General features: G+C 30.0%; 1 protein-coding gene across 1 annotated transcript in view; it reads left to right on the top strand.

Annotated features, from left to right (window-relative positions):
* The first annotated feature begins 169 nt into the window (after positions 1-169).
* Positions 170-18,319, top strand: part of LOC148627417 (uncharacterized) — a 32,266-nt gene continuing 14,116 nt past the window's right edge. The window contains exons 1-3 of the mRNA XM_088572697.1: positions 170-777; positions 6,141-6,261; positions 17,867-18,018. Of these exons, the coding sequence (XP_088428823.1) occupies positions 535-777; positions 6,141-6,261; positions 17,867-18,018 (516 nt within the window). The 5' untranslated portion in view covers positions 170-534. The remainder of the gene's footprint in view (positions 778-6,140; positions 6,262-17,866; positions 18,019-18,319) is intronic.

The raw sequence follows: 18,319 nt of genomic DNA, 5'->3' as shown, positions 1-18,319 counted from the left end.
TATTCTCTAAACTTTTTTTTACATCTAAAACAAACTAATCTTGTAGAAATTTGTTTAATGCATAATTAATAAATATAATTATATTATCTATAAAAATAATTCAAAAAGTTATTTTCTTAAAATTGAAAAAGATGTTTCGAGGAGATTATAAAACGCGGTAACAACATTCGGAATTGTTTAGATTTCCGAATGGCCCATACACACGACAAACAGACTGTGAAACTCCGCCCCTTACTTGTAAGTGGTATGTCAGTTCAAAAACGATTAGACCTCCAAAAATACTCTGTGAAACGAAAGCACGATACACGCATTCTGTATTCGTCCGTAGAAATTAAAACAAGTGATTGCCGTTGAGTGATTCTTTGTTTTGAAATAGTTCTTCATTTTCCAAGTATTCTGTTATACCAGACATTGTATTGTGACTGTCATTCTTGCTTTAATGTGGCATAACCATCAGCTTACTTACATTTTATTTAGTGACACATTGCTTTATTTGATGAGACAGCTTAGTGCTCTGGATCCATAGCTTGGCCTATGTATGATGTGCCTGGACATCCAAAAAAGCTTGATTGTGATTTAGCCATGCCTGCTAAGATGTCTGATGAAGAAATGATGGGGCCAGATGAGATGCTGGACTATAGTGTTGGGCCATTACTCAAACCAGTGATGTATTCTCATCGCCACAATTTAAAAAACAGATTTGAGTTGGGAAAAACTCTAGGTGAAGGAATGTATGGAAAAGTAAAGCTGGCAGTTGAAAAGGCCACAGGGGAACAGGTATGATACAAGTACATGTACATGTATTTCATGCATATTTAATAAAACTGACTAGAATTTTCAAAACTATAGATTTTTTAAGTGTCATTTAGTCCTATAGAATATTATTTCTCATTTTTTTTATTTGATAGATTAATCTGAAGCTTTCAATATTACTGAGTTCAAGATAAAAATAAACAACAACAATGCAGTTACAAATCTTTATGTTCTTATGTGCAAGGTGAATGTTAAATGAGTTGCTATGAAGTACAATACTACATGTTTCTCAAAACATAAACCATAACGTTATAAAGTAGACTTCAAGTCTGATTGAATAATTGTTTTTATTGGAGCTGCATCCTCAAATATAAGTTGATGAGAAGAAATTCAATTTTATTGTAGAGGGAAAAATATTTTTGTCCTACTTATTCTGTTTGAATGAATTGTTTGATTGCAAGTTTTCTTATTGTATCTGCTTTTATTCACGTAAAAAGTTGCTTTGCTTTAAAAAAATATATATCTTGAGCCTTTGAAAAATTTAAGGAACAGTAATTGATCCATCCTAATTGAATATTTGAAACATAATTTTATTTATTGATTTGAAATCAGCTCATCATATTTTCTTTGTCATGTTAATGACTTGCCATCTGTCCATGTCGAGGTCTCACTAAAAGCTCTGTTCACTCAGAGTCTAGCACTAATGTCACATATATACTTCGGTGTAAAGCTGATTGATAGCCTAACTGCTAATTAAAAATTGATGTAGAGAAAATTGTTATTAGTTAATTGCTCTTGAAAGGGTTATACATGTATATACATATTTTGTATTTTTTTAAAATCAATTCATTTATTCTGATCTCTTAATTATACCTCCTAGTTTGTTACTGTTTAAAAAAGTTGTAATATCTGACCATTGAAAAGAATTTTAGGAAGATTTATTTTTTATTCTTTTCTGATTTGCCTTTGGGGCATTGTATCTTTTTTGTTCAAGGTTTGCATTTTTAATATGTCTCACTTCAGTTGATTTTGTTCATAATGAATGCTTTTGCAGAGATGGCATCATTAGTTAATGAAGAATTATTTCACCTGAGGGTGTGAATGTATTGACTTTGTATAGAACTACATTTGTAAATTTTCACACTAATTAGGAATTTGATTTTTTATGATGGTAAGTTCACTGAGAATGTTTAACAATAGCTACATTTCATTTCTACATGTATGAATGTATCATGTTAGATTTAATGTGATTTAATTTAATTCCTGACGTCAGCCAATTATTCTAAAACAAAAGATCTTATTGTGTTACTTCTGGTATTCTTAATCCTTTATTTTGATTCAACACATGAAAGACCCAATTAGAGGGTTATCTAATACTGAACAAGTAAGCTAATACAGGTAATCTAATAATTTGAATGTATAGTGCACTATCCCGCCTCCAGTGACAACATATTGTTTTTTTTTTTATTTTACTTTTTGGTGTACATGACTCAAAAGTTAAATACACTTAATATAGATTTCCAGATACCTTCTGGAAGTTATTCAATATGCTATTCTTTGTTAGGACTCTTATCGATAGGTGTATTTGTTCTAGAATAAAACAATGAATTTATCAATGGTGTGCAATATTGATTTCATTTTAGATACATAATTCTTAAGAAAGTTTACTCATGATATACCTAAGAAGTGTCTAGAATATTTTTTTGTCATTTTGTCATGGTAACATTCAGTGCAAACTTGCTCATAATGACTTGAATATTTTTTCTTTTAAAATGCCTTTAACAATACATATTAGTAGGAAGTTTAGAACAAAATTCCATCTTTAAAACTTATCAGTCACTTAATTCTTTTCTTTCATTTGTGTATATAAGGGATATTGGAACAAATGGATTTTTAACATACCAAAGTTAGATAATTGAAATATTAAATCCCCAGGAGGAGTAGGCCATGAGACATAATCTGTTTGATACCTTACTGGAGAATTTATTAACTAAGACCATTTTTTAATAATTCTGACCAGGGGTCAGGGAAATAATTCTTTTTCATAAAACTATTATTAGCATGTTCTAATCAATTGATGTCACTCAGCAGGAGGCACAAGACATTAATTTTTGTCTGCTTTGTTTTTTAGTAACTTTAACCATACTTCATATTTAATTGGTTAAATTACATGTAAATTGGTTTTTGGTCTACATGTATAATTTCTAAATCTGTTTGATTAGATACATGTATTTGTACATGTATTTTTTATGTTTCTAATGCAAAAAGACAAGTTAAAATGAACTAGATTTTTGCATTACTTTCAAAATAAGTAGTAGAAAGGTTTAAGCCTTATCAAAAATATATTTCCATAAATAGAGAAGACACTCTTAGTACTTCAGAAACATTTATACATGTAATGCACCAGAATTATTTGTTGTGTTTCTTATTCATTGATGAAAAATTTATGTATCATTATTTATTACATGTACATGTACATGGAACACTATTAAAGTTTCAATGTAGTCTTTTAAAATGTTCAAGTTTATATTAAGAGGGTAACATTTTTTAATATCTAACCACATTATCATTGTTTAAGCTACTAAATTTCTTTAGTAGTTAATTTACTTTTAATAAAGATATAACAACAAATATCCCAACAATTGGATTTCCACTAAAATCACATCCAAATTATGACCCTATAATTATCACTTTAACACTAACTTCAATTTATTTTATACCCAGTTTTACATTACAATACACTTTCCATTTAAATAAGTGACCAACTGGATGTTAGTTATTACCCTTAAGAATTCCAACTATTTAATACTGTTTAAAGATGACCATGCAGATATTTGATTGAATTTCACATGACTTGCTGAATATAATTTTCCCAAACAGCCGAAAATTCAATGAATGTTGTTCATTGATTACATGACAGCTTCATAGGTTATATATCTTTTGTACTATACATAGAACTTTTATTTCACAATAGCCTAAGAGGCACATGCTACAATACCAAGGTTTATTTTCACATTTTATTCCTTTTTCTTTTTTTTTCTATTTTTTATTTGAACAATATCATTTCACAATATGCAATAGGAATAGGCAATTAAAAATCAAGGCTTATCTTTGCATTTAAATCTTTTATCCTTATTTTGACTTGATTAATTTTATTTGATGACAGACAAACGGAAACAGATATCTAATGATAGAGTTCAGTCCCTTTGATGTCACTTCCTTGTCCTCAGTTTCCTTTCCTGTAGATGTCAAGTATGCTTCCATTCTTGAGAATGATAGGTCACACATTATGTCAACCCATTCATCATTCAACTCCTACAACCAAATACACATACATTGTCCCCAAATGGCACTGGTTTATTGTCGTTGGTGAACTGTTTACCTTGTGGCATATGAGACAATAGAAGTTAATGATTAATTAATTTGTGGTCATTTTTTTATTATACATGGTTTCCTACATCTAAATGCAAGTCACCTTAGGTCACATTATGGAAACTTTCTAGAAATTCCCATAATAAAAAAAGATCAAGCCCTTTTTATCAGGTGTCATTTTATCAGTTACAGTAAATGAAATTACCTGTATTTGATGTGTTTAATGCATGTTTAATAATTACATTCATTGTAGGAAGATATGTACATGTAATATATTTTTTATTGCACAGAGTATAAAAAACATAAGGAGATTATGATCCATGTCCTATTTTTTCTGTTTTTGATTTCTGATTAATTGCGGAGGAATTTTTTACAATAGATCTTTGCTGTGTTCTATATTGATATTTTATTCCCAGCCCTAATGTAGTCTTTATAATTAAGTCCCATTTAAACTATGACTCAATGTCTGTGTAATGTTTCCATGACCAAATTCATCAGTTTATTTTAAAGATCTATTTTAAAACACAAGTTAGTGGTTACACATTATCTTTTTTATGACCACAAATATTTTGCAGGTGTAAAAGTCATTGATAGCTTCCTTAATCATGTGGAGATAAGATCAGAATCAAGGATGTGTAAATCCCCAAAATCATACATGTGTTTTACCACCTCTCATTTATTAGTCTATTTATACTTTTGTAAGTTTCAGCAATATCAATTCATTACTAATTAGTCGATTTGGTATTTATGGTTATAAATTTTGAGGAATGTGCATTAAAAAATTCTCAAATTCTTACAATAAGATGTACATGCTGAAATGTTCATTTGTACTATTCCCACAATGTGAAAAAAACTATCATTCTGACATCAAAAAGTTATGAAGGGATTTAAAAACCATCAATAGTGAAGACAACTCAAATTTACACCCTGACTTGTCATTTGGTGAAGCATAACAGTTTTCCTTTCCTGTTAAATGGAGATCATTATTTTTTTTAATTTTTTTTTTTTGACAAACATTGTCAATACATGTATGTCATCAAAGTATTTTTGGAAGTCACAGTTAAGTTTTAAAAATTATGATATTTTCATTGGTTTCTATGCTTAACAACCACAATATCCGTGACTTTCTTTTAAGATACTTAAGTGAGACATTTATTTTTTTGATTGGCTATCTTTTTCTGATATGACCATACATCATAACTGTATGATGACTTTTTAAAACCAACAGGGTTATTAAATTGTATTACATAGCAATTATTTTAAACCATTAAAGTATTTTTGTTACTGCCAAATCATGACTTGACCATGATTTGTACTTGAAATTTAAATACTACGAAAGTTTAGTACTTAATGACTAGAAAACCATAAAAATGTTTTTGTTTTTCAAAATGTCAATTCAGTTTTATAAAATTGACCATTGACCGTATAGATTGTACATTAAACCATTATTATTACACAAATTACAGTGTGCTTCATCATTGTCCCTCTAGCAAGGTTATTAAATCATTAATATGTAAACAAAACAAAGATTGTTCAGATGAAATTTGGTGTAGAAAATAGAAGAGCCAATGACTTAGGTATTATCTTTTATTATGGACAGTTGGGGGTATTATAAAGACAATGTCTGGACTGAATCATGGTCTAGCTTTAACCTAACCAATATGATTCACCTTGCTGGAGACATTATTGAATATTGTGATGATGTGATCTGTTGATGACTAGTCTGTCTACATATAATGTATGTGGGTGGGGAACTTTTGTCTTCCTACATTGAAGCAAATATTGGATTTGTAAAACTTTGAAGACCATAAATGATGCTAAAATAGCCCAACTCTGACAGAATAAGTTGAAAAAAACTAACATACTACATTGTATTTGCTTGCACACTGTCTACATAGTGACAATATAAAATGGTATTCTGTTTAACAAATGTATAATTCAGTTATCCATTAAATGACCATACATCCAAATTTGTCTCAAGAACATTGACTAAGGAGCCTCTTTTTTGTTTTTAGGTTGCAATAAAATATATAAAGAAGAACAAAGTCCAAGATGATACAGATTTATGTCGACTACGGCGAGAAATCCATATCATGTCACATCTCAATCATCCAAATATCATCAACATAAGGGAAGGTAAGTGTGGTAGCACAAGATGAACCCATTGGTATCCCTGTATTAAGAGAATACTAGACTACAACTTTGCAACAGGACAAAGTGACAAATTAGAACAGATTTCTTGAAAAAAGCAAATGTTGACTTATATTAAAGTGGGCAATGTACTTAGGGTATACAGCAGTGTCACAATGATAGCTCTAAGTCAAAGTGAAAAAGTCAGGTGTTAGGAAGTCATTGACATTGGATTGTAAACAACATTATATGGCTTTGTTAAGTGTTATCTGAAATCTTGTAAGGTCATTATCAAGTAAACCCTTTACCATAAAACATATTTATCGAAACTCTTAAAATTAGCACTTTACAGTTAGTGTCTTTCCCCTGTCGAATGATGCCCCTTTGACATCATAATCTAAACTATTTTGATCAGATTAATTATTTGAGAAAAGAACAAATTGATTTACTAATATTGAAATAGATGTTCAATATTTAAAGAGATGAAAGGGTAATGTTACAGTCTTCAGAAGCTCTGTAATTAGAGATATTATCATCGAAAAGACGTTCTGTAATTTGATAGGTTTACCGACACCTCCTGACATGGTCTGGAATGTCACAGAATCACGAGACATTTCTCAACTTACTGAATAAAAAATCAACTTGACAACTAGCACAAAGCTTTGATTTAATGAAACTAGAAAGAAATAAAGACATTTGTTTAATATCAATTCTGTTTAAATTACTTTTGGAATGGCTGTGTATTCTATGCAGATCAAAAGCAATGTTGTATTGGGAAGAATTCATTGACTTGATAAATAGGATTGTAGGTGTGACCATGCAGAATCTATGGCCTTTTGGTTGTGATCTTTACTTTATGAAGTGTGCACAAACAATTTAAGGTTCAATAGATTATTAAAATCTTTAGAAGCTGGAATTACATTTGTAGCCCATAGTGTGACATTTGGTCTGGTTACAGACTAAATAATGATGCTTTCCAAGTATTCATATTCAATTCATCCAAAATATAAAATAAACAGAAAAATCATTATTTCTATGTAGTCTCATAAGCCACATTTTGTACAAGCTTACAGAGAATTGACACTTGAGTATCTAGAAAAACACAATTTGGAAGGAAGTCCTTATTTCATATACTTTAATTTCACTTATTGATAAATTCAGTTTGTGAGAAAGAAGGAAACTGGTCAAGATTAATGTGTATTGCATGAGAAAAGGACATTTTTTTATGTATTGCACAAGGTATAAAAGTAGAAGATGTGTAATATAGCCTAAGGGGCAGTAAGATTGATAGTCTAGACAACACCAAAATATGAATAATTTGGGTCATATGGTAATGTATGAATGATGTGTATTCCATTGATAGTATATTATGGGCTTTCCATCATGATTGGTGTGTCTTCTGTTTGTATTTTATTGCTCCCTAAATTTGTTCATTACTAGGTATCTATCTTTAGAATGTCTTGTCAGCCAAAGCAGTAGTATCTGTCACATAAAAGGATAGAAGGTTAAAAGTGGTTACACATTTCCTACAAATTGTTCACAGTCTGAAATTAGTGTTATCTTGTAGCTTTAGTGTTTGTCATTGTTTAGGACAGAAAATGAGACCCCCTCCTAATAAAACCAAGTCCACACATTTTTGAAAATTTCTCAAACTTCATCTTGAGACAATTACATGTACATGTTCATTGTTGACAGTAAGATGTATTAAGGTTAATGTATACAGGTATTGCATTAAGAGACATTTTTGCAGTATGCTATGCCAAGAGTAAACTTTTTTTAAAAAATAAAGTACTTATGCTAGGTAGTAGAAAGTTGTTGATATTTATCTACAAATTTGAACCTCTTGACTTAGGTATTAGCGTGGACAGACACGTACTGAGTATTTGTATATGTTGGAGTCGTACCAATTTACCTACTCTCCAAATAAAGCGATTTAGTTTGTAACAAGTGTCCAGCTCCAAATTAAATACACATTAAACAGTGTTTTGGCAAGTATTAAAAGGACCTAATCAAATATTTTGTCCCATATAGAAGCATTTTGTATGGTGTTATTATCATAGTTATAGGTAGGGGGTAATTGATCAGCTGATTTGAAACTAAATTTTGCGTAAACAGCAGATTTACGTGGGTATTTATTTCCCTTTTTGTCATGGTCTTGTTTATGCTCATGTCTAAGGTGCATGAGTGCTTTTGGAAAGGTTAGAAAAGATTATATGATGTACTCTTACTGGGCTTACATGTGGAAAACTTTTTTCAATATTTATGTCATACATGTAGCAATGGAAAAATATTAATAGAGCAAAGTAATAAGGTACAACAAGATAGGTACATGTATTGAGGGTTTTGAGAATGCTCAATAGTTAATATATATTGACAACTTTAAGAATTTCTAGGGATTTACCATATAATTTTCCTTAATAATAGTATCTTCCATCTTGTTTTCATTTCCCTATTCAAGTAGATGTCCATGTATGAGTATTTTTAAAAAGTAAAAGGATAGTTACTTCTTTTGGAATTGAAATGCATCGTTTAAATTGAAAAGAATTTCAATGGTACACTTTCAAACTGTCTTCAAAGTGATAATATTGATTTCCATATTTTCCACATGTATTCAAGATTCTTATTTTTATTTAGATTACGGATATAAATTTTGCTGAAATAATATAACTGTGTAATCCAGTTGATTTTAATGGTATAAGGCCTAGGAAGTATGCATAGGTGTACATAGAGATAGTAGACAAGATTATTTAAAATTTTACAAATATTTTGCATTGATACCAGAGATATTTATTATATTTGAATAAATAGGGGTGTGCATATATCAGAACATTTAAAGAAAGATATCATCGCATATTTAGACCACAGAACTGCTTTTGGTCAAAACTGTAAAAATTCCATGACCAATTCAAACATGTTTTAAATTTTGATCATTAAATCTTCACACCTGATACAATTGACAAAGATAATTACAGAAGGCTGTTTACAATAATATTTATTTACCCCATAGTTCAAACAAATAGGTATATTGACTATTAGGTAATTGTCCATTTACCTATCGGAAATAAGGATGATGGTGTCATGATCGGGAGTGGATTTACACATTTCCTTGGCATTCCTGTCAGATTTCACACTTCTTAGTCCTTGGCAGATGACCAGTCATCAACTTTTTTTACTGGGTATTAATGGGAAAAAAGTAATGAGCTCTTGTGATTTCTTGGAATTGAGAATTGATGTATTAAAGTTAATATTCAGTATTTGAATCTGATATTATTATTGTTTATATCTTTTACCAGTTGCAGAACTTTATGATTTTCACATATCCCTTTTAATTACTAGAGCCTAATCTAGAAATAAAAAAAAAATGCTGGCTATAACCTGTTTGATGGAAGTTTTTCAACTACCAGTACATACATGCTTAAAGGAGAACAAGAAAAAATGCACGTTTTTTTTATTCTTTCATTTCAAACCATCTGTAAGGCCTGCAGGTGTTGTTAAACTTGCACATGTTCCAAACAATTTGTTAAAATGCAGTAAAACAATACAATGTAAATGAGTAAATTAAACATTTAGGTCAACTTTAATAGTACAAGTGATTGTATTTACATTTTCTGATGAGAAACTTGATTCAGGAAGGAAGACATATCATTTAATGGTCTGTATACATAATGATGAATCACAAAGAATATCTTGGTCTTGGTCGGGAGAAAGTATCTCTGATGCAATTATAGTTTCTTGGTCAGATGGCAGATCCAGCAATCAAGGTGAATTTCTTGATGTAATAACAACAAAAAAATTGTCAGATTAATTGCCTTGAAATTTAATTTTCAGTTTCTTTTAGAAGGCATAATTAATAGAATTAAAATGACAAATTTGTTTCTTTGCCCATGTTCTGTTTAGTCTGTGTTCTATTGATGACTTCCATATTACTCCATTTCTACTGAATCTATTCCCTCTAATCTTCTTCATTAAGTTTTATAATTGGAATGTAAAAGAAATTTGAAATGGAAATTCCATGTTTTCTTGTTAATGTTAAGGTCCTCCATATCATATGAACCATGACATTGTGTCACAGGCAATTTATATTAGCTTATTTTTATGGCATGGCAAGTTTTTATCAGATAGTTCAGCTTCCTTCAATTGTATCATTATTTTGAATAAAGAATTTAAATTTGATGGATTTTGAAATTAAGATTTTTATCCAAAATTTACATATAGATGGCAAAGAAGTGCAACAATGAAATCGTTGGGTGGAAAATGGAAATTAAATGGTAATATCTTTGTTGTTATGATTGCAAGATACTAAAATTATCATAACCTTTGAATTGAAACTTACATGCAAGATTTGACATGGGTGCTATGTTGGTAATAAAATAACTGGGTGTAATGGGAAAGTGATGATAAAAATGTTATCAAGTAGTGCAGGTAGTTATAAATCATTTTCCTATAACAATGGAACATCACATTTCTTAAATTTCTGGGCGTTTATTTGTGATATTGAACTTCATTGTTTAAGTCAAGGTAGCTTAGTAACCCTATCATTACACAATTAAGGGGAAGTTCCTAAAAAAGTTATATATACATATCTTATTAGCATATTTAAATTTATAAATAGTAAACCACATAATAAGTAGAGTTATTGTGACAGTAACCCACTGAAGTAATATCTTAACATGATTTGTTGTTTTAAACAATACAGATGTGTTAATTATATCTATATTTAGGAGTTGTAAATTTTGGTTTTTGGTGTAGGCAGTGTAATTATAATAGACTTCTATTATCTTTATTATTACATTCCTGTTTCAGAATGAACTATGGTTCCAACTATTTCAAAATTTATTGGAACAGACTTTGAGCAGTTTCAACCCTTGGCTTACAAATGGCTTCAAAATACATGTAATGTGATCTCTATTACTGTAAAGATTTATAAATCAAAATTGTGTTTTCAATAGATATCTTAGAACTTGTGCAGTGGCTAAGGGCTCTACAAGTGAAAAAAAGCTGTTTTTACATGAAATTTGACTTCAAAAGCAACATCATTATGATCAATCATATTTCAGAGATTTTTGGTTTGAGGTTAGAGATCGATTGATCAATCAGTTCAAGTTTTTATAAATCGTGTCTATCTGGAGGTAATTTTTATATTTTTCCATAGAGCTCTTTGTCCAAGGTAAAGATATGATCAGTGAAATATTAAGGACTTAACAACAAATGTCCCAGAGACATGTAAATCAACAAATTAATAAAAAAATGACACTGGATTTCTTTGAAGCATAAAATGATAATGTAAAGATACCTAATTGCGGTCATTTTTGTCAATGGAAGGGAATTTAGTGATATTAATCTGATTTGTTAGTCATTAGGTTAATAGAGTGACCAATGCTATGGTCATCTGAGGTAAGGGGCAATGCTCTTGTATCTCTTAGCCTTAAAGGAACATAGTGAATAATTTATATGGGTTCATAAGTTATCAAGAAGATACTGACTTCCTACTAGATCTTTATGGTACATGGAAATTGACTTTTAAAATTATACATGCAAATAACATCACTTTACAGAACAAGTTATCCAAAGGTGTAAAACTTCGAAAGAAGAAAAAAAAAGTACACTGTAAACTGAGTAAACCTTGATCTGAAAATGCCGCACTCCCCTCAGTAAGTCATTTTAGGAATTTGCATTAAACATACAATTCGTGTGTACATGTGAGTTAATAGATTTAAAGGCATAGGAATGCACTAAAGTGACACTTTAAGGACAAAAAATTAGACTTGGACAATTTGGCGTCTGCTGATTATCAGACTAACTTCCAGACATAAACATGTGTGTCCTCCACAGGGGTATTGCAGGGTTTTTATAGCCAGTCTTGTTCTTTGATTAAAGATCTCTGGTGTTGCAGAATATAACTATTTATAGACATGATGACAGACATACAGAAAAACAAGATTACAGCTTGTAATTTAATTTTTCTATTAAATGTCACTGATTTTATTATTTTTGTACAGGAAATCGGAATCATCAACATAGGATTGTCTCCTTATACTATAAAATCCCTAGAGTTTGGTCATTATAACTTCTTGAAAGGAAACATTTATATCAGGGCATCTTTCCTCCTGTCTGGGATAAAATAGCTTCAAACACCAAGGAAACATTTATAGCTGACATCTAAATGTTGAAGTCAGAAGATGAAGAAATTTATGCATAATTTAGTTTTAGTGGGTGTACCCTATTATAGCTACATGGCTACATTAACACGCTTTGTTATTTTAAATACAGTTCATTATGTCTTAAATGTGAACCAACATTTCATTTATAGTAAAGAATGCTCATGAGTGTACTTTGTAGATTTCAAAAGAGGCTTAGAATTACAAAACCAATTTAAACCTGTTATTTTATAGTTAAAAGGCTTATTATAAAAAAGTGACATTAGAAATTTTAACATTAAAAACGTTTCAATTTTAGAAGTTTTTCTTAAGATAATATTGAAAAATTTAAACCAATGCATCCATTTAATAAGTGTGGAAATTAATAATAATAGTGACTCTGCACAAATCAGACTTAAGTTTTTCCTTAGTACACATGTAAATACTATATTAAGCTTCTGGATTCTTAAGTTCTTTCAAATAACTACTACAATTGTTTATTGTATGGGTTCACTTGTAAGGGATTAGTGGAACACTGGCATAGTAAATTCAGCTTAGGTTTATAGTAATGAAAGATCATTTGGTTTTTAAGACTGATAATGTCAAAAATTTTAATTTTATTTGATTCCTTTTAAAAGTCAAATATAATTGTCTGTCATCAACTCCTAATTATTTTGATTACCAACCAATATCATTTGTCAAAGACTCTTGTCAGCCTCTTGACTTGTCATTTACAAAACTTATCTAATAATTGCCAAGTGTGAATTTTTTATGTAATTTTCTTACTCCTCATGTATTGATTTTCAATAATTAGAGAGCCAATTACAAATCTAAAAGTCAATTGTACACTTGAACTCCAGATGGTATGGGTTTCCTTGACCCACTTGTAGCTTTCGATGACAGTTGACGTCATAACAATGAACATCAATCTCTGATAATTACATTAAACCATGCAAGGGTTTTTTGTCTTCCAAAAATTCAATAAAATATTTTGATACGGAACCAAGAATTTAAATCGATACTATTGATAGTGGATTTTAAGGTTGATCTTAGTGCCAGACAAGATCACATAACTTGTTTTTGTCAATAATATCTTGAGGTTTTATGAGAAAACAGCAAGATTTTTTATGTATCACAAGATAGTTATTTTGTTAGTTAATTAAAGAAATTTAATCTTGGTTTTGTGACAAAACCTGATGTTTTGACATGCAACATGTCCAAAAAAGTTTCAAATATTATTTAATCACGAATTCACGATCAATGTCTCATTGACCTTGCTGTACTGTGGTCAATTTGGCAGTATTAGGAAAAAAAATTGAGAGTATTTATTGTATTAATAAATGAACCACAGTTCCTTCATTACTAGAATGGCATGATGCTGGTGTGTATGGAGACTCTTGCACTGGGAGATTCATTGGCCAATTTCTTTTTTAGAAGATTAGTCTGTAAAATATAACTGTCAGGGGAAATCGTCTATATATACTTTTTGGCCAAGGATTTTGCTTAAGCCATCAGTTGATTAAATCTGATTGCTGATTATTTCCTTTCAGTCTGTGTGACTGTTTTGTCTAAATATGGAAACCCTTGAGGCAGTGTAAGATCAGAGCAAATCCAGCTTTCTCTTGTCAATATTTTAAAGTGTTTTAGATAGACCACTTAACTCCTCCTCTGGTACAAAAAGTATTTTATGAATGCAGAGTTTTATTGTTGCAATTTTTTTTTAAATGAAAGGCTTGTGTGAATATTACCTTATATTAATTGGAAAGTGCATTATTATCCCCAGGTATAAAAGCATACCAAACATAGCTTTGTCAGTAAAATATGAGTTTTTTGTCACTGACTAGCAGAAAAATTCATTAAGTCTTTGTCTCAGGATAATACTCTTATCAATTTTCATTGTCTGTTGAATAGCATTTGTAAACATGTATATATATGTTTACAAGGTACAAAAATTTACCTGGAATTGTACAGGAAATGAGGACTGCTTTTTGTTTCTTATGGAAGTGCAAAGACGCCCCTTCATACACACCTTTCCTTTAACTTTTATCAAAGGGAAGAGATACTTAACTTTTCTAAAGTCTTTTTGAAGATGCTAATAACAAAGACCTGAATTTTATGAATGAAAGTAGAAAGAAAGGCATATCAATGGTGCATTTGTAATATGTGTTTTTTCATATAAGCAAAGGATAGAAGGATGGAAGACCACAAAAATATATGTATAATGTTAATGGAAAATGATTAAAAAAAATTATCCAACTCCTGATGAAGGATGAATTAACTAAACATATGGTTATAAAGGAAGATACCTCTTATCTATTACAATTTATGACAAGATGCACATTCAGTGTCAAGTTGTAGTGCAAATTGATCAGTCTTAAAATAGATCCTCTTAATTGGCTTGCATTAACAAAGAATTTTAAATAGGTTTTTTGCATACCAGACATATTTCTGTCAGAATTTGATATGAGAAGACTTGTATTAAATACATTCTTTCTATTGATTTAGAAAATTTGTGTTAAAGAGGTGTTAAAGCATTTGGAATTACCCAAGATTTTATATAATATTGTTTAACAGTAGTAGGGAATATTATAAGTAATCAGGGTTTTATTTGATAGAGAATTTATTTAGACAACTAAACAAACACAGAAAAACTAAGCAAAAGAAGCCTCTTTTTCACATGGTATAACCTATTTAAACAAATAGTAGACATCGCTATTGATTTATTATTTTAGTCTCGTCTCAACATTTATAATTTCCTCTCTCTTGACACTCTGATCTCTGTTCAAATGCAGGAAATAGGATGTTTCTATGAAATCTAAAATTATATTTAAACAATGGCAACTCAATTGATTTAGATATTTGAAAAATCAATAGGCAGTTCATGTCAGTGTCTATATCTTTTGTTTGTATATTTTTGTACTAGGACGCTTCTTTCAAAATATTTTATCAAATATTTGCAGACATTGGTAATCATTATTACAAAACATATAAATTCTTTTATAGACTGGAAATTTGAAACAGTGGGCTAAATACTTTAAATGGTTTAACGAATGATAGTATCGAAAATCATAAATGATTTAAAAACTTCCATAATAGTTAGATCATAGGAACAAATTCAAAGAATCTTAATGTGTTGTCAGAAAATTGATCAAATATTTATCATTGGGAAGTCATGCATAGATATTGATACTAATAACTTTTTTTCAATAGAATTTTTTTTGGGGGGTAGGTTTTTTTTAAGTATAAGGCTTTCCTGATGGGCTACCGTGGATGTAAAAATAATAGTCATTATAAGTCAGTAATGTTTTAATTCTGAATATGAAGTCTATCAGTCAGTAAAAAAAGTCATTTGAAAATGATGTCTTCATCAGATAGACATGTTAAACGTTTATTGCTAGGAGAGACATCCTTGTTGAAATGGGTGGAGAATACTATTATCTGGGAGCAATAATAGACCCTTTAAAACAGGGTTGTTAGACACAGAAGGGTATATTATTGGCTGTTTCCTCTTGAAAATTCACAGCAATGCCTTTTCTTCATAATAGCTAATTGTTACCCACCACAGGTATAGAAAAATTTAAACAATGATTCCTTTGAATTGAATTTCATATTCACCATCAAACTGTTTCTTAAGTACTTTTCAATGTTTGTTCATTTGACCTTGCAACATACCCCCTCCCAGTTATTTCCCTTTAATCTCAACATGGTAGTAGGCCTATATATTGTCTGAGTACCAAAATAAGAGTGCAGTCTTATTATTAATCACTTTATATATCTATTGAGATGTTGAGCTACTTGGTGATGTACAAATGTATTTTGTCAACTATATTATAATTAATATGGTTAATGTCACATGACTTTCCAACTTTTCCTGGTAATAATGATATTTAAAGTGCAGTGTTTGGCAAACTTTGACGTTTATACAAATACACTGTTTCTTTATGTTTCTAGGGTTATCTTTTGGAAGGAAAAAATGTCCGGTACATTTCACCTCAATGTTTGTGGCAAGTCCACAAATGTGTTATGAGATAACAAATCCCCATGTCCTTTGTCTAAAATATCTTTTTAATGTATAAATGTCATTGGTTCCTAAAATCAAACAAAAAAATATGACACTAGTTGTATGATTGTTTTTTGATATTTTAATTCTTGTTTTGAATATATTTATGTATGAATGCCCTGACTTAAGTAGCTAGCCCAGCCCTAATGAAATGTTTTTTCCAGGAAGTTGGTTAAGAGTCCAATATCTACATTATTTTGAGATTTCTTGGGAAGTCCCCACCTGGCCATAGTATGCAGGATATTTACATTTTGATATCAGTAATTTGAAAGGGAAGTGAATCTCAGATTTTGAGGACCAATTTAGTAACAAGGTTTAACAACTACCTGTAATACATATCTTACTTCTTAAACATTCTTCTGTGCCCAATTTCCTTTATTAAATTACATTAATTATACATAAGTGATTTCTTTCCCTAACCACGTCTTCACGTGTTGCATAATGTTAAAGATCAGCTGTGGACTTGTATGAAATTGTTCACTACTAGTACAATGACTTTGAGTAGATCAACATTGGTACCAAACTTGTAATTATTAATTGAATGTGAATTTCTATGCTTTTGATTGAACCTGGACAACTCTACATTGTTCAATACTTATTCAAAAGTTCAAATTGCAATAAGCACATGCCAACTACCTAATGCCTTAGTTACAAATAAAACATGGAAACTATGGATGATTTTTATTAAATGTTTGGCTGTCTGAATAAACCGCAGTAGAGGATAAATAATTTTCTCACTTTGTACCAGGTACATCATGCTGAAATTTTATCAGCTATATTAATCTCTATTTATTTAAATAGTATAAAATTTAATTTATCTGTAACCACATTTCTTTATATCCATCTGCATTAGATTGATATAAAATGTGTCCTTTATAAGAATCCTAGACTGAGGTTATTTTAAATTTTACAAAAAAGTGGTAGTCATGTGACATTGCATAATATTTAATAACAAACATTTAACAAATGACCTTTTTTTAATAGTGAATTTTTAAAGTTGAATTGAGAATTATTCTTATTGTATCATTTTTTTACACTTATTGGCTTTCAAATATACATCTGATATTGCATGAAACACAAAATCACCATCTTTTTTTTAAGTTAACTCTGTTTTATTTCATACTGATACCCTTTCAAATTTAGCATAAATTTATATATTGGATGCAATTCAAAATTCTCCTTTTTAAGGTTGAATTAGCATATTTATTGTGAGAAACTTTCTGAAGTTGCCCTCAATATAGCAGGCTCTTGTCTTGCCCTCAATATAGCAAGCCCTTGTTTTGCCCTCAATATAGCAGGCCCTTGTCCACCAAACTCTTTGTCAATTTTCCTTTCATTACCGACAATTCTACCATTTCTCAACTCAATACTCTTTTATAAGCTCTGTAAAAGGAAATTGCTTTTCTGTTTACAGTGTTTGAGAACAAAGACCGTATTATTCTAGTCATGGATTGTGCATTAGGAGGAGAACTGTATGATTATATTAATGATCGCCAGAAATTACCAGAAAGTGATGCTCGTAGAATCTTCCGTCAAATCACATCAGCTATTCATTATTGTCATCAAGTAAGTTCATGACCTATCTTCACGCTACTGCTAGTACTTGTCATTTCACAAAACACCAAGAAAATCATAGACCTCAGTTTAAACATTGTTTACATGTTTACCATACTTCAGTGTATGTATTAAAAACAGGATTTTCCTCTAATTTTTCATGATCAAAATTGAATTACTTTTAAAACAAAAGAAAGGTTACAAAAACAACAAAAAAGGCTCAAAACCACAAAATATGAAAAGTCAATAAACAAATACAAGGAATTGATTGGTAAACAAAATAAAATGACTAGAATATCATTGCACAGCAAAA

This window comes from Perna viridis, chromosome 1 (genome assembly GCF_037379345.1).
Source record: "Perna viridis isolate PV_CMFRI_1.1 ecotype Kerala chromosome 1, ASM3737934v1, whole genome shotgun sequence".
NCBI lineage: Eukaryota > Metazoa > Mollusca > Bivalvia > Mytilida > Mytilidae > Perna > Perna viridis.
This window is presented reverse-complemented; position numbering and strand designations above follow the sequence as displayed.